Below are 26236 nucleotides of genomic sequence, written 5' to 3'. Positions count from 1 at the left end.
AACAACGAGTTGAGCTCTGCAAATTCGTCATCTAAATCGAGCAACTGGAACACAAATCATCTTTGCAACCTTGCTTCTTTAGTCATGGCGTTTATTGGATCGTCGGAGCGCCGTGCGCACGCAGCGTCTGGTTTTGTAACCGCTCAATTGGCCTGGCGTCTCTACTTACCCTCTTCGGGTTCATGAACCCATAGTGGGCTCGATAAAATTTATCGAAAATTGTCTCCGTAAAGGGCTCCGCCGAAGGCTTAATATGTCGAGAAGATCTCATGATGGTGAAGTACCTGGAATGGCCGGGTTCCAATGCAATCCTTTCATATTGGCCGTTGAGAAGCTGGGTACACAAAAGATGAACCAAACGCCTAGGTTTCGCTCCTTGCATTCTGCAGACCCTTCTGCCTCTGCGATCTCGAGTGTTATTTAATTCCCCACAGAGCAATACGGAATGATGCGAGCTGAGTGAGGATTTTCAAGTCTTCTCTTGAGCTCCGAGCCAAGGCAAGCAAAGTTGGTGTCAAAAAGTCCGCTATCTAGACCAAAGTCACTGGTGCTTAAACTAACCTTGCCAACTCAGCTACAACAATGTATCTGGGGAAAGAGCCTGGACGTGGAAGTTGCAGAAGAAGAAAAAGCTAGGAGCAGAAAGATAGAGTTCTGCAAGGCCGACAGCGAATTTTCGACCGAAAAGAGGTTTCACTTCTAACATTATTTGCTCACTATTATAGTAAATTCCTCCCCAATGACCCGTTAATTGTACGTCTCATCAATGCCATTCGATAAGATCAAGCATCGGTAATGCGCGACTCTCAACAAGAACTTCGCTTCTCGTTACATTAGAACAAGAATACCGACGCTCCTTTGGCACAAGCCATAGTGAGTGGGTATCAGTAACAAAGCAAGGAAACCGCGGACTTTTGCTCGAGCGAACAGGTCATTCATCCTTTTGAATTGAAGCGGTTTCCCGTGCTCACAGTCATTCACGAGCTCCACGGACGAACTGTTAGAACAGTCTTATCTTCCTTTTCTTCAGCCTCGTCTTAGCAGACGTTTCATTCAGCTGAACCAGGACTGCTGTTATGAGTAGCGTATGTTGCCATCCGCTACATCTTCTCTTGCTCCATCCATCGGCACGTCAGAGTCTGCACTATCCTCTGTTCCTGCTCGATTCTTGCCTTCGTCGATAAGTTTTTTTGCGTCTTCTCTTGGCAATCGGCGGCGCGCGTTGATAAACCAGTTGTTCACCTACTCAAGCTGTCAGTGTAAAAGGCCTCGAAATCAAATAAGAGACCAACCTGGCTAATTTGGAGACCAGTCTGGCGACATAGATCCTGCTTCTCGTCTTCGGTGGGATAAGGAGAATCGTGATGTCGTCCGAACCATTCCTTCAATATCCTTGTTGCCTCTTTTGGCAGATTCCCTCGTCGCTTTCTTGCTAAGCTGTTGTGGTGAGGAGGATATCCCCAACCATATCCCGAGCTAGCACTCATTGAGTGATCATATGACGGCACGGCACTATCGATTCTTTGCCTATCCCAGGATTGGCCAATCTGAGGCCCGTGTGACTGACTGTACGAATAAGACTGTCGCTGGGAAGAGTATGCACTATTGTAAAATGGGTCTGGTGGGGGCGGAAGCATCGTGTTGGGACCTGACGGCGGAGGTGGCGGCGGGTATTGATGCGACGCAGAAGATGGATGGCGCAAGTGGCTCCCTGGATTGCTTTGAGTGCGGCCGTACTCGCAATGTGAATACAGCAATGGATCTTCCCGTGAAGGGTATGGGTAACGAGATTGAGTCCGGCCTCTGTCGTCTGGATAAGAAGGGTGCGGAATCGGGCTGCGCGAGCTGTGACCTCCGTACGAGTTGGGTGAAACCGGATCCGAAGCAGCTGATGACAAACTGGATGTTGCTGAGTGTCCATAAGGTCGCTGCTGGTACCCGTGGCCTGAAGATGAATGTTGGTATCGCTGCTCCGCCTCGAACGTTGGGCAGTCCTGCGTTAAGCCTAGAAGCTACATCTTTGGTCAAATACTTGGCTGCAAGAGCGCCTACTCTAGGTCACTTACCGACGTTATGCCAGGCAGCCGCGCAGTTTCTGGATCTCCAGGTCCTCGCATTGGAGATCTCCCTAGGGGGTCTTGGCGCTGTGATTCGCGATGCGATGTAGCCGATCTTGTCGAGGCATAGCCATCGACCAGCTGTTCAACGCCGATTCGTGTGGATTCCGGAGTCATGGGAGATGATCTTGAAGAAGAATCCGGCTGGTTTACAATTGACCGAGAAGAATTTGTCGAGTGATGGGCTCGCGAAGGTGGTTGCGCTTGCTGAAAGGGAACTGCTAAGCCTGGGAACCGGGTGCTCCTGTAATCGATGCCCTTTTTTGGAGGGGAATAGCTGCGTTCTCTCTGGTAGGGATGAGCACGATGCTGTCCCATAACACTTTCCTTGAGGCGCCGTGCTCGATGTTCCTCAGGATAGGTTGAGTGCACGGAGAAGAAATGAGAAGAAGGATGGGTGGCGTGAATTGTGACGGGCGATGCCATCTGGGCTTGTCAAGATCATTTAAAATTGACGGCGTTTTTGCTCGACGTTGCCCTTGGAATCAAGATGACACTGGCCAAGTGCTGATGTTAGACAATTTGTTCTCTCTGGCACTGTCGCTTGTCATATCTGCGTGCTTAAGCTACGGAAGGAGGGGAAAGTTTGGTAGACAGCTACCTGATGGTGCTTCAGAGCCAAAAAGATGACAGCTGCAAGGTCCCAAAGCAGTGAATCTGAATGGAAATACGTACCGTCAGTTGCGAGTGCGCTTCCAATCAAGCCCATTAATTTTGGCTTTTAAATTTTCCAACGGCTCGAAGGCTCCTATGACCCGCAGAAAGTGGGCAGTCAAGAGTGGACGACGTCCATGCAAAAGTGCGCTCTTGCCGCCAGGACCGTTAAATCATGTATAGCGAATGAAAGCTGAGACTTATGGTGATCATATGATCGATCTACTGCTCACTCTTACCAGCTGACGGTGGGTGAATACCAACACCAGGTCTGAATGGGTGAGAAAATTTGGGAATGTTGCTTGACCCGTCAGCAGAATGGGCAAAACAAGATCCCTCGAGCCTGCGAGATTCTTCTGTAGCGGCCCGCCATTGCCCCAACGGACGATTTTGTACGCTGGGCTGCCTCCAGCCGGCGTTAGGAGCAGCCAAGCGGAGCCTGAGCTTTGACTGAGCGTTTTGACAGGTGAAGCGCTAGCCCTCAAGGTTTCGAACTATTCTCCGAGAGGCGCTGAGAGACGAGCTAATCGTGCACGAGCTGCAGTGTGTTTTGGCTGCTGATTCTGATTGAACTCTAAATACTGCATAAGCCGGTTTGTGGCATACACAAGTCGCGACAATCAATTCCCTGCAGTCCTCGAACAGTTTTGGTCGAATGGATCGTGTCATACACCTGCTGTGCAGCCTTTCGGTCCAGGACAACACGCCGCTTGCAGGACGACCAAAGTCGTTCACTGCATCATCGGACATCTAGCTCCTCCACAACATGAACCAATAGGAAATTTGTTGTTTGATCTAAATGCTGCTGCCAATCGAAGGCGTTCCACTCTGCTCGTCTTAGCTACGCACGTATTCGCTCAGGGGTGACATTCTATAGCGTCACTATTCCTGGGAGTCTAAATGAACGGTGAACGACTGTCACGACTCATCAAGTGCTGATCGAAAGTGTAGCCCCTGCCACCCTGCGGATAGCGCACCTGGTGGAGCAGATTTAGGGAAAGAGGCTGATCGCACGTACCAAGATTCCCTTGCAGGAGACGGCTCGTGCCAGTCGCCGTCGTCAAGGATAAAGTGAGACGCCATGTGTCACCATCCAGTAGAAAAGCATGCGACGGTGGGCTGAATCGATAACGTACGTACTATCTTAACTTTAGCTCTTGGACCTGCTTCTCAGCTGCTTCAGACTTCAAACTTTGAGCTCTGGCGTGTCCTGGAGTGGGATTGTGGTTGTAACGGCTTGTTGAATTACCGGCCGCGCCAATGGCTGGCACAAACGCGCTGTGACGGCTTTTCTGGCGCTATAGCGTATCACTGTCCATCTGCGTGTCAGTGTCCATGTGGCGAAAATGACAACTTCAAGGCTGATGATCATTCGAAGCCTTGTGGGTCTTCTAGCAACATGCTCATTTCCAAAAACTCAAATAATGGAAAGCGATCTTCCACAGCTGCGATTCAACAATGCGCATGAAGATGAAATGCAGACATGGGAGCCCTTTGATCTATCCATTCTTGGATCGAATTTCAAAGAACTTCAACCTTCTTCAACAGCGCTTTTCAATGTGAGGCCCCAAGCCCGCATCACACGTACATGTCTAGGAGGAGCAATCCGAGACGATTGAGAACCAAAAATGGCACGCTTTTCGATCCATTTCAGCTAGTGCTCGCTCTAGCTTTCTCGAGATCCGGCTGGTCTCGGCGGTTCTACTTCCGAACACGGGTATCGAGATCTGCAAGATCTGCCCAGGCTGTTGGCCGACGTAGCTGGCAATGTTTGGCGAAAATTCCTTGCTAGCACCGTCGGAAGCACACAACAATGAGGCATGCAAGCACGTCAACGCCTAGCTATCCTGGAGCCTAAACACAAGAGGAGAGTGTAACGCTTCCGATGCGAGCAAAATCGACTGTGTTCTTGGCGCCATTCGATCGATTTGACAGCTGCTTGACACCGGCACAGATTGGCGTGCTCCGCCTTCCTTCCAGGGTGAGCGGGATAATGAGCTTTCGAGGTGGGTACGACAGATGGGCATGATTGGCCTCTGCCCCTCTCGATCATGCAGCCACAAAGATTGCAATAATCTCCGGCTCGCTCGTGGGAAAAAGCTCCTTCACGTTTTGACAACCTCGCGCGTGGTGCGCACACCACGAGCAGCGAAGTCCTCTATTTGGACATGTGACGAGTCGTTGAGTGTCGGGACAAGTGATATCGTACACGCCATACATGTTTCCAAACAGCAGGACGTCGCATCCGAGGACTCTCCAGCTGGACTGACATCGGAACTCGCAGCCACACAGCTCCGCAAACCTGGGGAGGCGACAGGGGACTCCCTCTTTACACGATTCAAGCAGCAAGGGCAGCTATAGAACCAGCAATCCAGGCTCTGGGCTTCATTGCGGAATCTTGCAGTTGAGTCCGTCCAGTGGGCAGCGGGCTTGGTCCTTCGCCGCCCTGTTTGATGCACAGCAATTGGTGTGCCTACAACCCTTTAGTGATCCCAAAATCTCTCCATGCCGCAAAAACTTCTCAGACACGCGTGGCACTTGTGAGGCGTGGCGAATCTGCACCGCAAGCACGGAGTAGTCCACGATGCTTCTAGATCTGACTCAGGGATCGGTAGACCTGACGAGCGCCACCACCGTGGCCCGTGAGGCAACACGTTCCAAAAAAAAAACTTCCGCCTGCCGCCCATGGGATGTGCCTTGACCTGAAGATCATACAGCGAAGGCGTTGCACGATTGCTTCAGATACATGATTGTAAGTCCTGCGGTCGGAATCCAAATACTCACAGCTCAGAACGTCGTCAGCATGGATATTTCGCATGACGTCCTTTGCCAAACTGCATTACGCTAAAGCAAACCCCTAGCTAAACGTGTTTCGAGTGGCACAGTCGTACAGCTCCCAAAAAAGTTTGCTCGGCAAACCTTCTGGCGAGTTTCCGATCGGATTTACATCATACTTTTCTTAACCTCTGAAGATGTCGGTCCTTTCCAACATACGTGCTTCTCGTTCTGCTCGTTAGATCATTGCTTCTCTGGTATACCTAGCTTAGCGCTGGACTGCAGATCCGACCAAACCGTCCTTTGGCGCCTGGATCTTCGATCGGAGCGATATCACCGGTGGCCCGACTGGGACGAGTCGACCGCCACGAAAATAATGGTCACGCACTACCTGCAGTGCCCTTCTTGCTTTGCCTGTGTGGTTGTACGCCCGCCAGCGCACGTTCGCAAACCTAGATTTCTTGTTACAGGCGCACATCATGCCGAAGAATCTTGAAACGCCGTCTAAGTGCCCCCGTCTGCCGATGTTCTGGATCGAAACGCCTCTAAAAACTTGGAAACAGGTTTCCAGATCAACTTAGTGCTCTATTCCTAATGTTGCTTGGCCACAAGCATTGCCGAAAATGACGTTGGTTGCGAAGCAGTGTTTGCACGTTCGTTGGCTGCTTTTGCTCCGGCAGCCATGCGTGTGCTTGCACTTGGAGTTCACATATGCAACCTGCAATGTACATTCTTTTCGGCGAATTTCTGCATCCTGCGTACGAATCACGATCCTGCTGCCACCATTGCCTATGATCTGATCTTGTCCTTTTGATCTCTTTTTCGATCAGTCCCGAAAATCCAGGACGCACCCTAGCAATCTCATTGCACACCCGTTTCGCCCGATGTGTGATATCTCACAAGCCATCCTGTCTCTTGGGTAGATTATCTTTCATTCATTTGTTCGGCTACATGTAGTACAGGCTGTGTTAGATGGGTGCTGACTGGATCCCAATCTATCCATGGCAATCTGCCTTTTGGGTCGAGACCTTTGAACGAGGCGCTGCATGACGACGATCGCTCAAAACTCGGGCACGCCATTTACCTGGGCACTTTGCAAGCATCTAGTGACACTAGCCATATTCTCTGCAGCCCAATTAGGATAACTCCATATGATCCGTCCGTGATTAAGCTCATACGGCTGGAAACGCTTATCGCACCTTTGGTGACTGTCTTTTCAAAAGAGTTCCACGCATTTTCATTTTCAGCTCGATTGCAGCTCCAAGTTGAGTAATGTCCATCCGCTGAGGATTTGGCACCATGCTAATAGCACAGGCAATCTATCACGTCAAGCAGAAGAGTAACTAGTAGATTTGCATGTACGATTAATATCTAGACTAGTCTGCACCGCATTGACATTTCTGAAACATACAAGTCCCATACTATCCCTGTGCCGACTAAAACCCTAAGCTTAAAAATCTGCCACAGCCGATTCTGCATTTGGCAGCGCATCGGTCCACTCTGCCAGATGCAGCTGGTCGCTCCCAACAACTGGTTGTGATCTATCACAGAACTGATAGGTTTTAAGCGCTGGGAATTCCAAATTATCTCTCAAGTGTATTACTTGTACCGCCGGATTGGCCCAATATTAGTTTACAAATTCCTCGGCGCTTAAAATTTTGGTTTGAATGTAAAATCGCTTGGAAAATCTATGGATTAAGGCTGGACAGCTTGCCTCAAACCTAAGTCTCGCGAATCACAAATTGAGCTGGAAACGATCATGCAGCGCTATTTGCGCAGCTGGCCACATCATAAGCGTCCGGAGACTCCTCCATTGGAACGCTGATAGCTCTGAAAACACCATTCTAGTCTCCACGTTCTATGACAAGCAGCACTTGGTTACAACACCTTGAGGCCGTAAAAAATGTCATACTATGCTTTTAGCCACTTACAGGTGCATCGTCCGAGCTTGGTAACAAGACCTTGGATTGCAGTCCGTTAAAGTGACAGCATACTGTTAAACAACAATAACTTTCAGGAGTTGCCGAATCAACACCTGATTAACGCACGTCTCATTTCATCGATTGGCTGAATATATTGACGGCGGCCAATAACGTTCCCTGCATCATGTGCTTTAAGAACAGGCATGTAAATCAATTCACAATACTTTGCGTGCATCAGTTACGCATTCGAAGTTACTAATTCCAACATAAAATTTGCTCTGTATAGAACAAAAATCAACTGATTTCTCATTCAGAATCGCAATATACGTTACTACTCCAGTTAATCATCGCCTCCCCATCAAGACACGAAGAGTCCTTCTACCGTAACTTCGAAGCTCTACCATGACCCAAGAACAAATATATAGATGAATCGTACAATATACATATGCCCGAGATAGCGTAGGTGGTTGAGCCAACTTTGGCCTTTCAACTTGCAGTTCTATGAAAGATGTTTCAGACATCGAGTTCAAGAACCAGCCGTCAGGTCACATCACGTCGTTCATAAGAAAACGATTAAGTCCATTGAGAAAGGTTCGTGCAAGGCGCAAAAGATGCAAGACAGTCACCCAATTTTGGCGAGACCTGTTGTCACTGCCATGACTTTACTAGCAGGCCCACTGAAAACTCAACAGTGATGGCTGAGCACTGACAAGGAATAGCACAAAATTTCGGGAATATCCTACGCATCGACGGTTAAATATTGTTATGAAGAATTTTCTCTGCTGCTCTCGGCGAAAATAGTGGTCCTTCAGGCTGTTGTAAGCTCGCGCTGGTACGATACAACGAACAACGAAAAGCAGAAAGAAAAGTTCCGAATATGCCTCCAGCTCAGAGTGGTTGTCATGCCCAATTCCTTCGTTCTCGCCATGGAAAGCCACGGGTTCGAAAAATCAACAGCCCTTTTGACTTCAGGAGTTGAATTCCAGCTCGACTCTTTTCTTCTGAGGTACTAATCAACATGTGTTATTCGTTACGCCACCAGCCGATCCCCTCAAACAAAGTGCAACCACCATTTATTGGAGCCTACAAGGCGTCAACCTTGAACAAGGAGGAAAGGCCAGCTATTCCAATCTCGCACAGGCAACACGATAGATATAAACTTCGAAAATCACAAAATTTGTATGGCGTTCAGTTATCTATTGAATTTAATTTTTCTGATATCTTAGACATGCCAACTTTAATTCAGGGTTTCAAGCACGTCAACGTCTTCGCGAGAAAGGGCGAGCGAATACTGGTCCTAGGAAATGATTCTGCCGGGAAAACTACTCTTCTATACCGACTTAAGCTGAATCAACCGGTGCAAACAGTTCCGACTGCTGGCTTCAACGCCGAAACCATTACATACAAAAAGGCCAATTATACCTTTTGGGATATTGGTGGTGAGAAACCAAATGCGATTGTGGGAAAAGCTCGCTAATTTCGCTAGGCTGCGACAACACTCAATCTATCCATCACTACATTTCTAAAGATGTTAGCTTGCTATACGTTCACAATCCGATTGACGGACGCATCAACGAATCGTTGGATAGATTTAGGCTGGTTGTAGAAACGATGGTCGATGTGTCGGCACGGCGTTTATTTATCATCTTCAACAAGCAGGATGCGCTACCAAAAGATTCTGCAAGCAAGATCTTGGCAGAACACCGCAACAAGTTTGAACGCCAAGTAGCTCCATATATGGAGCAAATTAATTGTATGATCGTTGATCTGCCCGGGTTCAGCGCTTTAACTGGCAATCGATGCTTCGAATTGTTTGATACACTTCATAAAGCATTCCATCAAGCAACGAACAACTCAAAATCTATCCAAACGAGAGACCAACCAAAAGATGTTTCAGAAAGCATTAGAGTTACAGATAATGGTGTTGGTTCAGTGGAAATTGGTTTCAAAGAACAAAGCACCCATCTGCATGCGACCCAGTTCTGCTGGGCATTTTCGTCAACAAGCCTTGCTGAAAGGAAGCATCTCTACCGTTTGAGAGTTGGTTACTTCCTACTTCTAGAGACACTGCACTCTGGTCTCAGTATCTTCGAGTGCGCAAATATGTTTCTAGATGATTCGCGCGGCCTTAAAGAAACAAGTCCCGACAGATTTCACGATACGGATCACAGAACTATGACAATATTCTGGCTGTGGCAGTTGCTGGGAGCCACAAGAAAATTTAAGGATGATAAACATTTAGACCGATGGCCTGACCAAGGAATGTTTCAGGAAGTCCTCTCAACTTCACCCTACTTGATGAATACCGGACTATGGAAGGAATACTACACAAAGGACTTGATGATGTCGCCTGCGTCGAGGTATTACTGGCGATTACCTGATCTTAGAGCACTGCCTGATCTAATGAATGGGACAAAAGCTCATATGGCGCATGAACGATATTCTTGTCAAGAAAATCAGACGCGTTTGCTGCGATTCGCCTTTGCTGTCGTCGGCCAATATATGTCCACAGACATTAGACGTGACTGGTTTATCAAACAAACCTTAGCAACTCTGCAGACAATTACGATCCGATTGAGAGCACATAACTCAAGTATCCCTGCATATTCGGAGACGCACGCGTATTTTTGGATTCGGATAGTCCATGCAGCGCTCGCCTCAAATGATACCAGTGCGAAGGAGACCTCGAAGGAAATTTCTGTCGCACGAATGAATTTCTCAAGATTCAGCACCCTTTTCGATATAAAAGATACACTCTGGGAGAGATTCTACACACCTATGCTTTGGGAGGCTATAGAAGCGCGAATGACATTTGTTTCGCCAGATTTACAGCCTCTACCAGACATCATCACATGTCCATCGATGAGTCCCCATCCAGTATCGCAGAAAGAGACAGATGATGTTTTAATGGCAGTGTTTGAGCCGGAGGTGCCGCCTGCGGAGGAGCTTGCAGTGAATTCGATTGTTCTAATAGACGAAGTAAGACGCATGTCCGATACACAATTGGCCTCCCCTGCCATCGTCAGTCACGCCCACTTGCTTCGATTCCTATTCAATCGTTTAGTCGACTTTCAAAATCAACACAGATCCCCAATTGCAACGGCGTCTTCTCTCTTGACGGAAATGTGCGGCCCGTATCCAAAATCGCTTACGATCAGAGCATTTTGGGTTCAACAAGCTTTAGACATTTGCTTACATCTCAAGCAAAGATTGACATTCGAGGATTTCCTCAGATCAAATCCACATATGGTACATCCCGGTCTCCCAGAGTGCTACTTCAGCAAGTCACTGTTATGTTCACTAGAATCTAGAGACTACTTAGTTCAACCGGATCTGCGTAAACTGAATTGGCTCCTTCAAGACGTAGGTCCATCTACAGAGGATGATTGGGTTTTAATTTAGCTTCGTACAGAATTGGGTATTAATTAATTCATTGCTAGTCTTGAGCGCGTCAGGCCACTCATAAGCATGCGCTTGCTCGTCTTTGCTACTGTTCTTTTATTTCTCAGCACGAAAAGCTTTATACGCATCTTCATGTCAACTTTTAAGTACGTAGAGACACCGATGCGGTCCAAAAGTTTAATGGTGGCGCTTGCACGTGGGGCTTGTGATAACATCTGGAATGTGAATTCGAATTTTCCTCTGCAGCAAAGACCAGTCTGCATGTAGATGTCTAGGAAAATATCAGCCTTTTTCAAACCTCCAATTTCTTCTTGGTTTTCGCATCATAGTTTACGTGCATGGTTGTAACATCAAATCTCCCCTCCCCTAAAGACTATTTACATTCGTTGCGTAGCTAACCACATGATAAAACTCTTGTTACAATAGAACTGCTGTAGAAGTCAAAATGTAACCACAAACACGAAGAATTTGTCGAAGGATTCACCCGTGCCTTTGCCCAAGGAATGGACTGTAAGGTTTCGCAAAATCAAAACGTCGCTTCTCAACAGCGCAGGCCGAGGATATTTCCACCATCCTTTGATAACATTTGATAATGGTATATTGAGCGTAAGGATGCTTTTCGTTGGTAAGATGAGCAAAATTTCACAATAACATATTTAGCAATATAATACTATCTCCGTTCTTTGTGTAATGCGACTTCACAGATTTGGGAGTATCAAATGGATGGCAAGTTCGACCTCCAGTGTTTGATGACCAGCGCGGGATTCGTAGCGCCGTTTGCGTAACTGCTGATCCTGAGCACGAGTGAGAATGAAATTTCCGTTTACTGAAGTTCAGCAAAAGTTCATGCATCTGGTCGTCTTTTGTTATTGGAAAGGGGCAACTGACGAAAAGAAACCCTATGTCTTCGTCGCAAACATCTAATCAAGGGCGCGGGCTTAGAAAACCGAACTTGTGCAGCCCAACAGGTCGTTCGCACCCTTATGGATCGCATTTCAATAGAATGAAAAGAACACAAGCTTTTGGATTACCAGCTGCCGTGTTGGTTCACCGCGATGCTAACCTTATGTTCATAGAGGCAAATTGGAGACGGTGCAGCGCTCCCCATTGTGGAACTATCATCGTAGTTGTGACAAGGACGAACTGCGTGATGTACTTCCCGCCCAGCATAATTGCACACAAGAGACTATGGCAGCTTCGTAGGTCACTACTTTATTCCTAAGCGAGTCAGTCCTGTCTAAAAAGCTGTAAGACTCCCGATGTGAGTTAAAAATGTCCTTTTTGTGAATAAATGTCACCTATGCGTATTCCATAAGGCTTTAAAAGGTTCTCTAAACAGCCGCAAAGGATACTTCGGGCATTCATATCTCGTGTATACACTCGCTGAATATGATAAGAATGCCGAATTCGTCAGGCAGGGTTACATCAAAACCTCATATCAAGCATACAGCGAAGTTATTTAATCTTAACTTCGGAGATTCAACTTCCTAGTAATGCTCTATGGACTCAGTGTAGTATGAAGTAGCGCTCTTGAGTCAAAATTAGTTTGTGGTGCGCTCGCTGTTCTGCCACTAGAGCCACAGTAACCTGTCTTATGAAATAGGTGCTCTAGAAACTGAGATATAAGCAGCCCAAGTTAGCCGAGGCTGACAGTTTTAATCTGCTGTTATTGCAGAGCGAAAAGCCAGCAACTGAGTTCGGATCAAGGCGAAGTTTAGATGACAAAACAACTTTTTCACGGCTAAAAGCCTCAAGCTAGTTTAAAATTTGGATAAGTGATTTCCAAGGATACTTATAATCAGTTGTAGAAACATTGCTCAGTTTACAAACGTAAAATAATACGGTTACTTTGCTCGATGACAACGGATTGTGCAAGTGAATTGCTAATTCGTGCCTCAGATCGAGGGAGCTCTTGGAAAAATGCATGTCCAAGTTAATCATGGTGATGATACTCCCCAAACCAAAAGTGCGACATTATGATGTACATAAAACTCAAAGAAAAATCATGTCCTTCGTATCATGAGCTCTTCAAACAGAATCAGTCCCGTATGGATTCTTGAGCACGGAAGCCCTTTCGTGTTGGCCTGAGGCTACAGGGCAAGGTCGTATAGTTCCGGTCCGACCTCGTCTCTTCACGACACAATCGAACCACCAAAGCTTCACGACTGTGGAAACAACATCAGCCCGTATTCACACATCTCGCACAGAGCTTTAAAGCATTCGTGAGATTCAAAAATGGCCGGGTACGTTGCATTGATTGTTCATTGAGCTCACAGGCGACTCAGCTCCCACGAGCATCATCGTCAAATTGAAGCTTCTTCGTCTAGGCTTGTACAAAGGAACATGAGCTAACTCCTTGCTATATAGCTTCGTTTATCGTGAGAATCGTGTTCCACACTACCAGAGACTCTTCCAGAGAAAGGACGGGATCCCAGACCGCTGGAAGGTACGGTCCATCCTCTACCGTAGATCAACTTGTAAGAGAGAGCATCAATGTGCTGATGGAATGACTCCCTAGACTCCCAGATCTCCACTCCTGCTCTATCCTTTCTGTAGGTTACCTTTTCACTGTTTTTGCCAACGTAGTGCTAATCTTGTGCAGACGCTGCAACTGCCGTATGCCTGACGAGCTCCATGTACATGATGGGCCGCATGGTCCTCGTACGTTCAACCGCCAACCTTTGAATCTTCGCGAATAGACACTGACATAAAGGATAGGGACACAAGACATGGTTTGGCAAGGACTAGGGTATGAGTAGGCCAGCATTTTCTCTGTGTAGGACTATTTTCACAAGCAGGGCGGATGTCGCTGGGAAAACTTGACAACGAAGCTGTATATAGCATTAAAGAGCCCCAATAGATCTTCCGAATCATTGCCTCGACTATGCTTCTATGTCATTACTTGTGCTTCTTGTAGATCTGCTCTCGGAAGCTAGATGATCTTTTCACTTTGATTTCCTCTCCAATGATGCAGCTTCCATGTGTAGCAGCCCAAAGCCTTTGGATAATACGCGCAATCTTTTTTCAGAGCATCTTATGCGTCATAATAGCTCTCCCTCTCACCTATTTCGTGTGCTGCTTAAGCTTTGGGCACGGAAATAACGATTTATCAAAGTACACTTTCCCCACGGTCGTCATCCTGCATTTGGCTTAGCAAACCAGCCCAACTTCGCGCGATCAAATGCGACACGCAACACAACATCCCATCTTCTTCCTCCTTACAATCATTATCCCCTCTGTTTCTTCATCGATTGGGGGATTTCTTCGCTATGGCGAATATAATTGGTAACATCTTCGGTGGTAAAAAACCAGAGGCTGCTGCTGCGCCTTCAAGAGATGCAGGAGGTATGAACACCGAAGCTCGAAACAGCTTTCAATAGCTCCCACGCGCTGAATATGAAGCTTATTGATGATTATATACAGGTTTTGCAGACTTCGCTGGGGTTCCAGACCCATCACCGGCATCCATCTCGCCGTCATTAACTTCTGCTGTCGCAGGAGTTGGCGCGACTGCTCGACCGGCCTTTCAGTACACGAAATGGTACCGCGTTTGGGAACGAACCACCGTCGCCGATTTCTATACTGAAATGATAATTCTTCCCTTTATCCTTTTGACGATCTTAGTGCATCTTTGGGGTACTGGATCAAACCGTCGCCGTGCGAAGGCCTGGGCGAAATCTTTCGCTCCATTGATTGCGCAGGAATATGCTGTGGTCGGTTTTGGAGGAAGGAAGCCACCTACGGTAGACGATGTGCAAGCAGAGGGCCTTGTGAAGAGTGTAACGAGCGACGCGTTAGTGATTCCGGAAGAGATCATCAGAGAAAATTCTCCTGCGGAGTTTGTCACCTACGCAACAGGACGGACAAATGTTGCCTTCATGGATGTCAAGCTGACCCTGATCAAGCGGTTTAACCCCTTGACCATTCTTGGGGAAAACATTATTGGTTTTTTCTTCGAGAGCATGCCAGCGACCCAAGAGACTGTTGAGGCTACGGCGTATGCTTTTGACGGCAAAGAGAAGGATCTTGTTCCAGTTCCTAAGGGCGAGACCTTGAAAGTTGGTGGGAACTCTTCATATGATGGCTTTGTATGGGCAGTGGTGAACAAGGAGGTCATGAAGAGGATGCGCGAGGAGAGATACGATCTCAGCTTAACCACGACAAAGGAGCATCCCAAACTCCCCACTTGGGCTAGTGTCATGAGCGAGAATGCGGAGATCACGGAGACTCTTCTTACGGCTGATCTTGCGAAAGCGATCGAAGATGCTGGCGATGATTTCATAGCCCTGATCGTGAGTGATCAGCCTACTGACAAACCCAAAACGTAAGCTCGAATCACGCGTTCACAAGCTGTAAATCTGTGACTAACAACGAGATCAGCATCGACGAAACTCTTCCTCGCAAGCGTGTCACTTTACAACTCAAGTTGTCGTCCTACTACCCAGCCAACACACTTAGCCTGTTCCAATACTTCCTGCGTCTGCCAGATATTCTTGTTTCGCAGTGCCACTTCCGCCCAGAAGTTATGAAGCGCGTTAAGGGAATTCGAGAGGATGAAATCAGGAAGATCAAAAAAGCTTCAGAAGAAGAAGAAGCAGAAGTACGTAAGGAGAAGGCAGACAGAGAAAAGAAGGAGAAGAGAGATAAGACGCTTGCAGCACTGAGTGCGGAAGAGCAGAGGAAATTCCTTGAGAAGGAGAGAGAGAAGGAACAGAGGAGAGCTCAGAAGAAGAGGACAATGAGGGCATAGGTAAACTCGATAAGAGGAATCGAGATTGATAGGGTAGTAATGGAAAACTACATATGTAATCTTATATTTGATCTAAATAGGATTATGTAGATTACGTTTTTACTATAAGTTTTGATCAACTTGCAGACCTTAACCATAACTAGCTAGCATTTTCAAGAGCAAGCATCGGTGCACAGAATTAGTATAGCAGTCAAACCCGGACCGATTACATTACTTGATCACAAGTAGTACTTAAGAAGGGCTGCAATCATAGACTCAGTGTCTTCGGTCACGTCAGTCTCGTTTATACCTGAAAGGACTTTCAAGACAAGTATGTGATGTGCCACATCCATGGCTTACAATAACGCAACTTCTGATAAACATTCGCTGTTCATGAGGTACTGGATTTATTTTAAATTTGCAAAAAGAACACTAGTATAGTTAGGATCAGATATTACGGTATATTTAGTCTTAGTCTTGTAACCCTAAATATTAATTTTTTTCTTTATTATCAGCAGATTGGGGCATTTCCAGTTCTATTATAAAACTCTATACACTGTTTAATACTACTAATTATCTTTATAAATTTATAGTTTAATCTTATTCATAAGAGCATCATATAATCTAAATACCCAAAAGAGTAGACATAAAATTTTCTATTGCTAAATAGGCAAGCATAAATTAAATACTCCTATATACCCTATATATAATGTCTATACCTTAAATATACATTTTTGCCTTGTACTTATATTTAGGTCCTACTCTAAAGATTTATTCTATAACACATAATAAATAATCTAGGCTAAGAGGAACAGGAATTGATCAAAGATTTGAGCGAGAACTAGATCTGTTCCCCCTCCCCTTTTTCTTTTTCTTCTTCTTCTTCTTCTTTAAATTTTTTTCTGGCAGAAATAACAAAACTAATATATAATAATACTTAATGTAATATTTAAATATTTAAATTTTAAATATTAAATAAGAGACAAATTAGTTATAGTAAGAACTTATAAAGGTATAAATTCCAAAAAACGACACCCATGTTACGAGTCCAAACCTCTGGCTGATAAATGTCTTTTCTGAATTCATCATCCACATATCTTATGTAACGTATGAAAAGAATGTAGTGTCCTGTGATATAGGCGCTATGCTTTGATGCCAGGTTTACGCCACCTAGGTTATAACTTTGCGCTGATGGTGTTACCCTTCTTTTCTTCTTTAGCCCACTCTCTCAACACGCGTTTCAGAATCTTTCCACTCGCTAATTTAGGTATACTGTCCACAATGATCACACCACCATGCAGGGCTTTGTATTTTGCCAACCTTTCCGCTGCGTACGCTTTGATTTTGGCCTCGGTCAACCTGCTCCCCTCTCTCAGGACAACATACGCTCTAGGAAGCTCGCCACTCTCATCATCGGGCACACCAATGACTCCAGCATCTATGATCTCAGGATGACTGGTGAGAACACCTTCAAGCTCCGCAGGCGCAACTTGAAATCCGCGGACTTTAATAAGCTCTTTCATTCTTTCTACAACATAAAGGAGGTTGGTCTTCGGGTCAAGCTGCAGCACATCCCCTGTTCTGTAATATCCCTCACCATCAAAGGAATCCTTGTTTGCTTTCTCGTTTTCGTAGTATCCTCTGATCACCGTGGGGCCTTTCACGCATGCTTCGCCTTTCCCAATAGTGTGTGTCACATCGTTGCCCTCTTCATCAATAAGTTTAACGCTCAATTCTGGTAGTGGGGTGCCCACATTTCCCCACGTGTCCAACTCGCCTTGCGTCGTCTTATCTGCAATGTCCCCTGGCACACCAGTAATCATTGATGTGGACTCTGTCATTCCCCAAACCTGCGTGAATCTCGCGTCATGCGCTAACAATGCATGAAATCTCTTCTGCAAGTCCGGTGACAAAGGCGCCGCGCCAACATATCCGGAACGAACAGACTTGAGACTGTACCGGAACTTTGTTGAGCTCGGATCTGCCATCTGGCTCATGACTATTTGGTTGACCATTGGTGGTGCCATGAAGACCTCCGTCAGTTTATGCTGATCATGTAGATAGAGATATTGCTCGACCTCGAAGCGCTTGACAACGTACATCTCACGACCTTCTTTAAGTTGAGTACAAACAGCGAGGACAAAAGAGCCAATGTGGAAAATCGGAAATGTTTGTACCATCCTTATGGGGTAGGGCCTCCTTGTGAATTCCGACCAGAGAAGATGTTGAGCAAGCAAATTGCGATGAGATGTCATTGCACTCTTTGGGAGGCCAGTCGTTCCAGAGGTGAAGAAAAGACATGCAGTCGTGTTATATTGAAGGTTATAGTCGTCAAATCGGATCCAATCTTGTTCGCCATTCTCGCAGAGCGATTTCCATGATTTATAGCCTTGAGGAAGCACCTGACCGCTTCTTGTGTTTAGAATTAAGAGCCTATCTCCAACATTCATGCCATTGCTCCGCAAGGCCTTCTCAACGTTTGGTAATATGTCCGGTTCTGAGAGCACAAGTTTGACTTTCGCGATTTTGATGGCGTGATTGAGTTCCGTCTGGGTATATGACGGGTTCGTTCCAACAAAGACGAAGCCGGCTCCAATGATCGAAAGAATTACGATGGGATAGTATATGGAGTTGAACGAATGAACAAGGATTGTATCGCCTTTCTTTAGACCAGTGGCACGGAACCCGGCAATCAAACGACGTATCATTGCTGTAGCCATACGGTGAGAGAAAAAGTGGTTCGCATCCTCAGGGTCACGATATACCTACTCCACTTAGCAACATTTACCATGGATGGAGGTATGACCTACTGGCTTGTCTACATCGTACTGAGGATTGTCAAGGATGTAAGACACGATATCCTGTGTAGGAATCTGTCTTCGTCCATTCATCGGCAGCGGCATCTTGTTTCAATGCCCCAACAGCACAGATTTCGAAAGCGAAAAAAAATCCGGACATTAATATATTGAAAACAACGAGTATTTAAGACTCATTATCAGAAAAATCTACTAGAAAATTGAGTAGAAGGTATGCCGCGGCCCCAATGGCCACCCCCCCCCCGCATCTTAGTTAGCCGCCGGATATACTTGACCGAAAAGCTTCAACTGAAGACCAGTGGAATATTGAGGGAAAACAGCTCCAGCAGATATATAACTGAAAAGCACATATTTTGGAACTCATTGGCCATATACATATACGGATCTTTCAAATAATTGCTTGTCTTATTCCTCACAGAGCCAGTCATTCAATCCTGAAGCAATAATAGACGCGTGCTGCCCGTCAGCGATAATCGATTGGTTGAAGCACTCAGCAGATCAAAGGTACCTAAAAAGCAGCATTACCCTTTCCTTCCCGCAAAATCTGCATTCCCATCTCCCTTAACTTGAACTTTTGAATCTTGCCGCTGGCAGTTTTAGGGTACTCATCCACCCAAAATACATACTTGGGTACAAGATGATGGCTCAGCTGCTTCCGCACCCAGTTTCTTACATCTTCTGTGGTCAATTGCTGCCCTGCGCCATCCTGCTTTCGAACCACGAACGCAGCCACGACCTCTCCATAGCGCTCATCGGGAAGTCCAACCACTGAAACTTCTTTGATGTGGTCATGGGAAAGAAGACAGTTTTCGACTTCGAGAGGATGGATATTCTCGCCACCCTTGATAATGAGATCTTTGATGCGGCCTGTGATTTTAACATACCCGTCACTGTCCATGCACGCCTCGTCGCCTGTATGCATCCATATGTTGCCTTCATTATCGGGGACTAACACTTCAGCTGTCTTAGCCTCGTCACCCCAGTAGCCTTTCATAACGAGATAGCCGCTTGTAGCTAATTCACCCCGTTCACCTATTGGCAATATACGCGTCCAATCTTTTGGATCTACGACCTTGGCCTTCGTATGTGGTAACAATCGTCCGACCGAGTCTATTCGTTTTTCAATGGGATCATCTGTTGTCGTCATGCAACTCACGGGGCTAGTCTCCGTCATTCCATAACAAATTGTGAGCTCCGTCAAATTCAGCTCGCGGTGTAACTTGCGCATCAACTCTGCTGGTATCGATGATCCTGCTGCAATTCCAGTGCGCAGTTGACTGAAACCTTCACGAGTCACAACTCCCGAAGCCAACAATTCAAGCTCTGCGATGAACATAGTAGGCACTCCATACAGCGCTGTGCATTTGTATTCCTGCACGGCACGCAGAGAAGCCTCTGCGTCGAATGCTTCGTTCGGAAACACGATGCAAGACCCATGTGTTGCAGTCGCCATGTAGCCTAATATGCAACCGAAGCAGTGGAAGAGCGGTGGAGGGCAGCAGACGACATCCGCTGGTGTCAATCCCATGCGTTTGCCTATTAAGTACCCATTGTTCAAGATATTGCGATGTGACAGCATTGCGGCTTTAGGCATCGACGTCGTCCCACTAGTGAATTGAATATTGACTACTTCATCCGCTCGTAAATTCTGGATATTTAACGGTTTTCCAGGTTGTCCATCTTCCAAAATATCCTGATAGGAGCGCGTAGACATCAACGGCTGCTTTATTTCCGCCTCAAAACGCCCATTCGAGTTGTCCACCAGTATGAGATTCCTCAATGAAGGTAATGTGGGAGATTCGAGATTTTTATTATGCAGATCTGGTACTATATTCCGCAGAAGGTCAAGATTAGACCGAGGGGGCTTTCGAGGCAGATTTGTCTCAGTCGATATGAGTAGGTGCTCGGCGGAGAGGTGATTCATGGCTGAGAGGACTTGAGTGCTATTAAAAGCAGGGTTGAGTGGTACCTTTCCCTATATTAGAACATCCATAGAGGTTTTCGGTGGTTTTCCAGCTAACCAAGATAGCACCAAGCTTGAAAAGTGCATAAGTTGCTATGGCATATTCGATATTGTTGCCTAGCATGACCGCACAGCGATCTCCTTTCTTTACCCCGACATTAGCAAGCCCGCGAGCTAGAGCATTACTGTCGCGATCCAACTGGTAGTATGTCATCGCTCGTCGCTGATGTCTTGAAATGACACTGTCCAAGTCGTCAGAAATTAGCCGCATGTTAAAAGTATTCGAGGAAAGACTCACGCTGGACGGTCGCCATGCTGCGAAACAATCGACTCGAAATGCTGTCCCACGGTCTGTTCAAGCAATGAAGGCTGCATACAAGTCAACTTCTGCGTTCTGCATGGCATCAGGGGAAAGGCCAACCTCTGAAGGACCCTCAGCATAAGATCGCGTCAAAACGCCACGAACAAAGGTTCGCCACGTGCTAGCACTGATCCAGCGCCTTGAGAATAACTGTGGCAGCCTCACGCATGCCATCGCTTAGTCTACGGGTGCGAGACATGTCAATTGACAGGCTTCACGACAGAAGACTTGTCAATGATGAGCTCGGGGAAACGGGCATGCTTTGCTGCGCTTAGGTGCGGAGAAGCGCTGCACCTATGTGGGGTAGCGTGGGGAGGTTAGTCTTCACAAGGAATGCCTCACAAGAAGGAATGCGAAAGACTTTCGATCCTTCTACTGATTGCTGGGCAATTTGGTGATATTTACACTGTTCATCGTTATCACGACCTCTCTTCCATGCTGCAGCGGAGTTTCTCCACCCATGGTCTGCACAAGAAACAACCTCCACAAAGGCCGTCACTGTCAATCCGTATCACACCGCCTCGGCTGCGGTCTCGGGAGGCATCTTCACCATGATACTCATCACGCAATTTTCCATAGCTTCCTCAGCTAGCCTCCTTTTCTCCTCGGGATCCAAATTCTTATCCAATTTATAACCATTCTTGTCCGTGCCAGTGTTCGGAATATACTGGTTTACCAGTTCAAAACGTAGTCGCTTATACGCCGTGATTCCCTGCTCCGTTGTTGTATCCAAAATCACAGGCGTCATTTTGCCTCCCGTGCCCGTCTTCACGTTCTTGCATTCCTTCCAGTGGTGGTCAATCCTCCACTGTAGCAGCTGCCTCGCAAAGCCCTTGCCTTTAAGCTCCGCATCGAATTCCGGGTCTGTATTTACAGCTATCATCTGCACAAAGCCACATTCCTCCGGCTTGAAACCGAGGGGTGCCAAGGATTCCTTGAACATGCGCTGCACATTCTCCTCAAACACGTCCGTGATGCGCCGGAAGCCTGAGATACCATATCCACGTAATACCGCAAACATATCCGCCTTGTATAGCGTCCACAAATCTTTGATGAATTGCAGACCGAAAGATGATGCGTTACGCTTGAATGGCGGGCACCACAACAGGACTGCGGCGACAAGCTCATCGTCAGGATTCTTTGGCGATGGTATCGTTGCCACGCAGACCTCTCCACCGACACCACGGGTCAATTTGATTAGAAACCAATAAAATGAGCGGCGAGCCTTTTGCAACGGAGTCAGCTTAGAAAGTGATATCGAAGGTGTCGATATATTTGCAGACTGTGGTATGCGTTGGACAGGCTTAGATACACCGTGAAACCAGTTGTGATTCCTGCCATGCACAATGACTTATCAGCTTCGTCCACTCATCGTGAAAGTATGAAACAGCTGTGCGAAAGACAATGGAATTCTCTTGCGTACCATAGCGGCAGAAACGAATTGGTGAGGATGATTGCGAGCTCCTCATCCAGCTCTTCTGACGCAGCGCGACATGATGCCATGGAGCAGAAACTACTCAGTAATATTTCTGTGTGCTTTGCAGCTCAAGAATGGTGTCCAAGATACCATTTTGTGATCTCAGGCGTGCACAGAGCCTATATATTGCTGACTGCCTGCGATAAAGCTCTGACGTGAGAGCCTAAGCCGGGGACGGGAACGAAATTTGCAAAGTCTTCCGGGCTTAGCTTAAAACTTGGGTTTTGTCGCTCAGAAACGAGGCAAGGTATTACGTCCAGCGCCATGTTAGAAGGTAATTTTTTCATCTATTTAATTGCTTTCGTCGCGATTTTTTTTTTCTTGTAAATTTATCGATGTGCTTGTATCTGATAGATCAATCTGCCCTCAGTGAACGAGAGGCTCCCTACTGTTTTGGTGGACCATCTCGATCTCCTCCTGGCTATCCATAAAGGTGATCACTTTGCTTGTTCGATACGTATACGGATGTATAGACTCTGGATCTTTCACACCCAAATCTTGGTTGGTGTATTGGAGGCCGTAAATTTTTATTTCTTCATCGTGCGGCCTCGTCCCAAATTGCGTGTGCATACTCTTAATTGTGCTGGCCCTTGGCTGCGACCATGTCATGCCATTCAAGGTAGATACTCGATAAGAAGTGCCCCAAATTTGCCTCACCAGTGGCCGTAGTGTTGCAAGCGAGGCGGCTATTATACCAAGGCCAGGCTCTATCGTCGACCAGATTGCGATCATGTTGGCCTCGGTGAACCAGCTGATGGTCGCAGTCGCTAATCGGGAGATATAGTTCATTCGGATCATCGACGCAATTCCGCCACTATGTAAAGGGTTAGCTCTTGGTCCTCCCTCCCCATCCTCACTTGAGAGGTGCTCATACAAGGCCGCTAGTGTCAGTATAAACATAACCGTGACCTTGTCTCTCGCACGCATATTTGATCGTCTGAGAAGTGTAACTGGCATTGCGGCATATATAATATCGGTCACACTCGTGATTGCGCCTTGAGCGTAAGACGCGCCTAGGATCTTCGCATCGCTCACGCATTGTCCACCTAATTTTCGATTCATAAACTTGATAGGATCCACGGTCGGACCACACTGCAATATTGCAAAGAAGAAATAGGCAATACTAAAGATAGTGACCAGACCTAAAGTCCCACATATTACCCGCCTTTGCCAGGATTTTACCATGACCCGGAGATAGAAGATAGCGATGGAGATCTTCAGTACGAGCATAGTCGCGACATACGAACCTAGCGAGACTTGGAGCCAAATAATGGCAACTTTGGCTTCTGGTATCATTATGAGGCCATACAGGTTCGGAGAACGAGCTGCAGCATTCGCGCATACAATAACCCCAATGTTGAATAGCGTGAAGAAGACCTAGACAATCTGTTAGCCCCATAAGTGAAAGTCTTCTTAATTCAGATACCAGCGAGAGAAGCATGGTGAAATCATCCCAACCATAGGCTCTGACGATCACCCCTCTGGTATAAAACCGAGATATAACAGCTATCCATGATAGCGGAAGGAATATGGTGCATAAAATTAACGTTGAGAGGCGTTGTCCCGAAGAAGCTTGCAAAAGAGGTGTGGCTCCTGGTGGAATAGACTCATTCCTGAGCAATTCTTTGTGGAGATATTCAGACATTTCGTCCCCTAGTATACAAGTCCGAAAACGAGGTACGAAGTTTTAATTCCATGATATGTGTCAACAGGTGTGTTTGTTAAGCATCAGCACACCGAGGCCCGTTGGCAGATACGCATCAGCAGGAAGTATGGCAGAATGAAGACATCGGACTTGCATAGCTTGATTTTCGAACTTGATCCTAGGACAAGCCGATGATCGAGCATGAATGACTGGGCATAGTTTGCCCTTACTTGCCGGAAATGTGTAGGGCATGTGCAGTCAAGTCACACCGGCCAGCACATTCAGCCTTGCCTGTGCGGATCAGGAGTCCATGCGTTCTGATTGGACCATATCCGCGTTTGCGAGCTCCACTAGGAATAAGAACGCCGAGGTACGCAGCTGAACAATGTCAGATGTTAACGTTCTCCGCAATACAACCGTTCAGATCCTTGAGTGTATCATTTTACTCGATGAATCCTGCCATGTTGAGTTCCGCAGGTGGCTGGAGCCCTCGGAGGCCACCAAGAAGCAAGTGGTGCTTTTTGGGCCTCAAAGATCCATCCGCAACCATTGAGCTCTCATCATATCCACAAGCAAAGTACGGTTAGATTAGTTTCGCTTTCACGATATCACCATGACAATCCTTTAGAGTTGCCGAACCTAGCTACGAGGTCCGACGACGTCTCTGAATCACGCGCCCATGCTAAGTCAAGAAAATGGCTTTGAGTTCTGCAGACTCCACCTTCCCCGCATATGAAGCACATGTGGCTACAACGGACTTTCACAAGCCCCCGCGAGCCAGTTTTCTGAATCACTGTGTTCCTCTGCCATTCTTTGTCCATGCTAGGCATACAAATTATCCAGCCTCTAATCTTTTTCTACTCTAGAGTGCCTTAGCATCCATGTTCTGTGAGTCGGCACGTTCGCCGCTTTGCATGTCTCTTGAAACTGATCTCATTCCTCGCGGATCATTCTATGGCGGACAGAAGTTCAGATTCAGACTTTTTTTCGTCCCATAAAACCTGCTCCTGACATGTCCATGGGAATGTGAACTTTCTGAAGTCATTCTTTTCTGACGGTGACGTCTTATAATGAAGCGTAACCGCGAATGAACCACAAACCAAGTAGACATAGTGAGTCGTCTTGAGAAAACACAGGCTTCGAATTGAAAAATCTGCTAAGTGCGGTGGAATCAAGAACTCTCATATATATGTATAATACTTCCTCATTCTCACTCATCAGTGAACCATTTAGACATCAGGTGGGCCTAATCATGCTTATGCAAGTATCAATAACTTCTAAGGTTTCAATTCATTGAGCAATTCTACTAAACCGAAGAAAGTAATCTTGTAGATTCAACCCTTGCACCAACTTGCATAATGCACTTAGGAGCAATATTCTGCGTATAATATTGAAGATATTATGACGAGCATGCTTGCTGCCATCAGTCTTTTATTCTCCATAAAAAGTAAATTGCAGCGATACTGGGCTACAGATCTCGTCAGGCAATTTGCCTAGTTGGATCATAAATAGTCTTCGTGAGTTCCAGAAGCATTTCGGTAAGATACAGCATTCGTGAAATGGACTTAGGGTTTGCGATCAACTAGTTTAAAGATGGTTCCGTACCTTTCTTCCAAATCCAACAGCCCTGCTACGGTAGAATATGTCTTGGTTTCCAATCGATGTTTTCTACTTAATTAGCTGAGAGAGAACCGTTATTAAAAATCCTGGATGCCGGTCTCTCCTTGCGGCTCCTGTCCATGTTCAAGAATAAACTCGGGCTCCTCATCAGCAAGATACTTATCTAGCTCTACTCTTTCCTCTTCTGCCTTATCATCGAACAATTCATTGTTGTCCACGGCATCATAATCGAAGTCGTCATCGTCGCCGCGAAGAAACCTCATCTCCATCTCATATTTCCATGTTCTGAAGCCTTCCTCCTTGCTTTGAGGAACGTCATCTTGCTCTTCTACTAATACCTCTCCGTTTGCTCCTCGCCTGTACTGAAATACAGAACTCGAATTTGGGTTATGGAGTGCATCAAGCCTAGCCTCTGCTCTCCACAAATCGGCTTCCAGAATTCCGGAATAGCCCTTCTTCCTTCCTTCTGCTTCACGCTCTTCAGATGACTGAAACCGTCTTATCAGGCGATCATACATCAGCGGATCTGCAAGTTCTAAGGATGGGCCGAAGTATTCAGGGTGCAGCTCCAAGTAACGTAGCCGTCTGTTCTTTACGCGTACTCTATCCGTTGTTCGTGAGGTTAACGAGCCTTCTGTATTTGCGGCATTTTCGGGGGGACTTTGACGGTCCTGTGAATCCATTATCGTAACTACCTTTGGCCAGATATAAGGCATTTTGTTGGGTACTTTGTGATAGAGAAACAGTGGAGTGAA

At 46.5% G+C, this 26236-nt stretch overlaps 9 protein-coding genes across 11 annotated transcripts; 3 read left to right on the top strand and 6 right to left on the bottom strand.

The window, feature by feature from the left end:
- Positions 1-652: 652 nt before the first annotated feature.
- PV09_04248 lies at positions 653-3121 on the bottom strand. 2 transcript variants are annotated; one of them, XM_016357568.1, is made up of 4 exons: positions 2793-3121; positions 2067-2613; positions 1293-2012; positions 653-1242 (listed from the first exon to the last, which is right to left on the bottom strand). In XM_016357568.1, the coding sequence occupies exons 2-4, from the start codon at positions 2541-2543 to the stop codon at positions 1075-1077; spliced, it is 1365 nt and encodes a 454-aa protein (XP_016214360.1). In that variant the 5' UTR covers positions 2544-2613; positions 2793-3121; the 3' UTR covers positions 653-1074. The 2 variants fall into 2 exon arrangements, with proteins under 2 accessions (XP_016214360.1, XP_016214359.1); XM_016357567.1 differs by having other exon boundaries at positions 2067-3121.
- A 4027-nt stretch (positions 3122-7148) lies between these two features.
- Positions 7149-10931, top strand: PV09_04247. 2 transcript variants are annotated; one of them, XM_016357566.1, is made up of 4 exons: positions 7149-8059; positions 8188-8647; positions 8695-8907; positions 8955-10931. In XM_016357566.1, the coding sequence occupies exons 3-4, from the start codon at positions 8697-8699 to the stop codon at positions 10868-10870; spliced, it is 2127 nt and encodes a 708-aa protein (XP_016214358.1). In that variant the 5' UTR covers positions 7149-8059; positions 8188-8647; positions 8695-8696; the 3' UTR covers positions 10871-10931. The 2 variants fall into 2 exon arrangements, with proteins under 2 accessions (XP_016214358.1, XP_016214357.1); XM_016357565.1 differs by having other exon boundaries at positions 8188-8907.
- Positions 10932-13007: 2076 nt separating this feature from the next.
- On the top strand, positions 13008-13824 carry PV09_04246 (uncharacterized protein). The gene is made up of 5 exons (XM_016357564.1): positions 13008-13113; positions 13238-13316; positions 13389-13422; positions 13473-13531; positions 13589-13824. Exons 1-5 carry the CDS (start codon positions 13106-13108, stop codon positions 13616-13618), a joined length of 210 nt encoding a protein of 69 aa, XP_016214356.1. The 5' UTR covers positions 13008-13105; the 3' UTR covers positions 13619-13824.
- Positions 13825-14059: 235 nt separating this feature from the next.
- Positions 14060-15781, top strand: PV09_04245 (uncharacterized protein). The gene is made up of 3 exons (XM_016357563.1): positions 14060-14215; positions 14294-15194; positions 15251-15781. The coding sequence occupies exons 1-3, from the start codon at positions 14140-14142 to the stop codon at positions 15618-15620; spliced, it is 1347 nt and encodes a 448-aa protein (XP_016214355.1). The 5' UTR covers positions 14060-14139; the 3' UTR covers positions 15621-15781.
- A 993-nt stretch (positions 15782-16774) lies between these two features.
- PV09_04244 (uncharacterized protein) lies at positions 16775-18502 on the bottom strand (the record flags this gene model as incomplete). The annotated part of the gene is made up of 2 exons (XM_016357562.1): positions 16775-18364; positions 18410-18502. 2 exons carry the CDS (start codon positions 18500-18502, stop codon positions 16775-16777), a joined length of 1683 nt encoding a protein of 560 aa, XP_016214354.1.
- A 154-nt stretch (positions 18503-18656) lies between these two features.
- Positions 18657-21062, bottom strand: PV09_04243 (uncharacterized protein). The gene is made up of 4 exons (XM_016357561.1): positions 20800-21062; positions 20677-20747; positions 20437-20620; positions 18657-20384 (listed from the first exon to the last, which is right to left on the bottom strand). The coding sequence occupies exons 1-4, from the start codon at positions 20911-20913 to the stop codon at positions 18924-18926; spliced, it is 1830 nt and encodes a 609-aa protein (XP_016214353.1). The 5' UTR covers positions 20914-21062; the 3' UTR covers positions 18657-18923.
- A 42-nt stretch (positions 21063-21104) lies between these two features.
- Positions 21105-22376, bottom strand: PV09_04242 (uncharacterized protein). The gene is made up of 2 exons (XM_016357560.1): positions 22163-22376; positions 21105-22073 (listed from the first exon to the last, which is right to left on the bottom strand). The coding sequence occupies exons 1-2, from the start codon at positions 22240-22242 to the stop codon at positions 21251-21253; spliced, it is 903 nt and encodes a 300-aa protein (XP_016214352.1). The 5' UTR covers positions 22243-22376; the 3' UTR covers positions 21105-21250.
- A 206-nt stretch (positions 22377-22582) lies between these two features.
- PV09_04241 (uncharacterized protein) lies at positions 22583-23657 on the bottom strand (the record flags this gene model as incomplete). Its single annotated transcript, XM_016357559.1, has 3 exons — positions 22583-23030; positions 23091-23593; positions 23643-23657. 3 exons carry the CDS (start codon positions 23655-23657, stop codon positions 22583-22585), a joined length of 966 nt encoding a protein of 321 aa, XP_016214351.1.
- Positions 23658-25263: 1606 nt separating this feature from the next.
- Positions 25264-26218, bottom strand: PV09_04240 (uncharacterized protein). Its single transcript, XM_016357558.1, has one exon. It carries the CDS (start codon positions 26195-26197, stop codon positions 25559-25561), a length of 639 nt encoding a protein of 212 aa, XP_016214350.1. The 5' UTR covers positions 26198-26218; the 3' UTR covers positions 25264-25558.
- Between the last annotated feature and the right edge of the window lie 18 nt (positions 26219-26236).

Source organism: Verruconis gallopava (assembly GCF_000836295.1).
Source record: "Verruconis gallopava strain CBS 43764 unplaced genomic scaffold supercont1.12, whole genome shotgun sequence".
Classification (NCBI taxonomy): Eukaryota; Fungi; Ascomycota; class Dothideomycetes; order Venturiales; family Sympoventuriaceae; genus Verruconis; species Verruconis gallopava.
Note: the sequence above shows the minus strand (reverse complement) of the source record. Positions and strands in the feature narration are given on the sequence as shown.

Excerpts from the sequence above, each read along its gene's own strand:
- PV09_04248 (XM_016357567.1), bottom strand. The coding sequence starts at position 2,543 with ATGGCATCGCCCGTCACAATTCACGCCACCCATCCTTCTTCTCATTTC. Across the intron at positions 2,013-2,066 it reads GGCTGCCTGGCATAACGTCG|CTTCTAGGCTTAACGCAGGA; the intron begins GTAAGTGACCTA and ends CCAAAGATGTAG. Across the intron at positions 1,243-1,292 it reads CTGGTCTCCAAATTAGCCAG|GTGAACAACTGGTTTATCAA; the intron begins GTTGGTCTCTTA and ends CAGCTTGAGTAG.
- PV09_04247 (XM_016357565.1), top strand. The coding sequence starts at position 8,487 with ATGTGTTATTCGTTACGCCACCAGCCGATCCCCTCAAACAAAGTGCAA. Across the intron at positions 8,908-8,954 it reads TACCTTTTGGGATATTGGTG|GCTGCGACAACACTCAATCT; the intron begins GTGAGAAACCAA and ends TAATTTCGCTAG.
- PV09_04246 (XM_016357564.1), top strand. Across the intron at positions 13,423-13,472 it reads ACTCCTGCTCTATCCTTTCT|ACGCTGCAACTGCCGTATGC; the intron begins GTAGGTTACCTT and ends AATCTTGTGCAG. Across the intron at positions 13,532-13,588 it reads TGATGGGCCGCATGGTCCTC|GGACACAAGACATGGTTTGG; the intron begins GTACGTTCAACC and ends CATAAAGGATAG.
- PV09_04245 (XM_016357563.1), top strand. The coding sequence starts at position 14,140 with ATGGCGAATATAATTGGTAACATCTTCGGTGGTAAAAAACCAGAGGCT. Across the intron at positions 14,216-14,293 it reads GCCTTCAAGAGATGCAGGAG|GTTTTGCAGACTTCGCTGGG; the intron begins GTATGAACACCG and ends GATTATATACAG. Across the intron at positions 15,195-15,250 it reads CCTACTGACAAACCCAAAAC|CATCGACGAAACTCTTCCTC; the intron begins GTAAGCTCGAAT and ends CAACGAGATCAG.
- PV09_04243 (XM_016357561.1), bottom strand. The coding sequence starts at position 20,913 with ATGGCATGCGTGAGGCTGCCACAGTTATTCTCAAGGCGCTGGATCAGT. Across the intron at positions 20,748-20,799 it reads ATGCTGAGGGTCCTTCAGAG|CCTTCATTGCTTGAACAGAC; the intron begins GTTGGCCTTTCC and ends ACTTGTATGCAG. Across the intron at positions 20,621-20,676 it reads CAGCATGGCGACCGTCCAGC|TGTCATTTCAAGACATCAGC; the intron begins GTGAGTCTTTCC and ends CGACTTGGACAG.
- PV09_04242 (XM_016357560.1), bottom strand. The coding sequence starts at position 22,242 with ATGGCATCATGTCGCGCTGCGTCAGAAGAGCTGGATGAGGAGCTCGCA. Across the intron at positions 22,074-22,162 it reads AATTCGTTTCTGCCGCTATG|GAATCACAACTGGTTTCACG; the intron begins GTACGCAAGAGA and ends TGTGCATGGCAG.
- PV09_04240 (XM_016357558.1), bottom strand. The coding sequence starts at position 26,197 with ATGCCTTATATCTGGCCAAAGGTAGTTACGATAATGGATTCACAGGAC.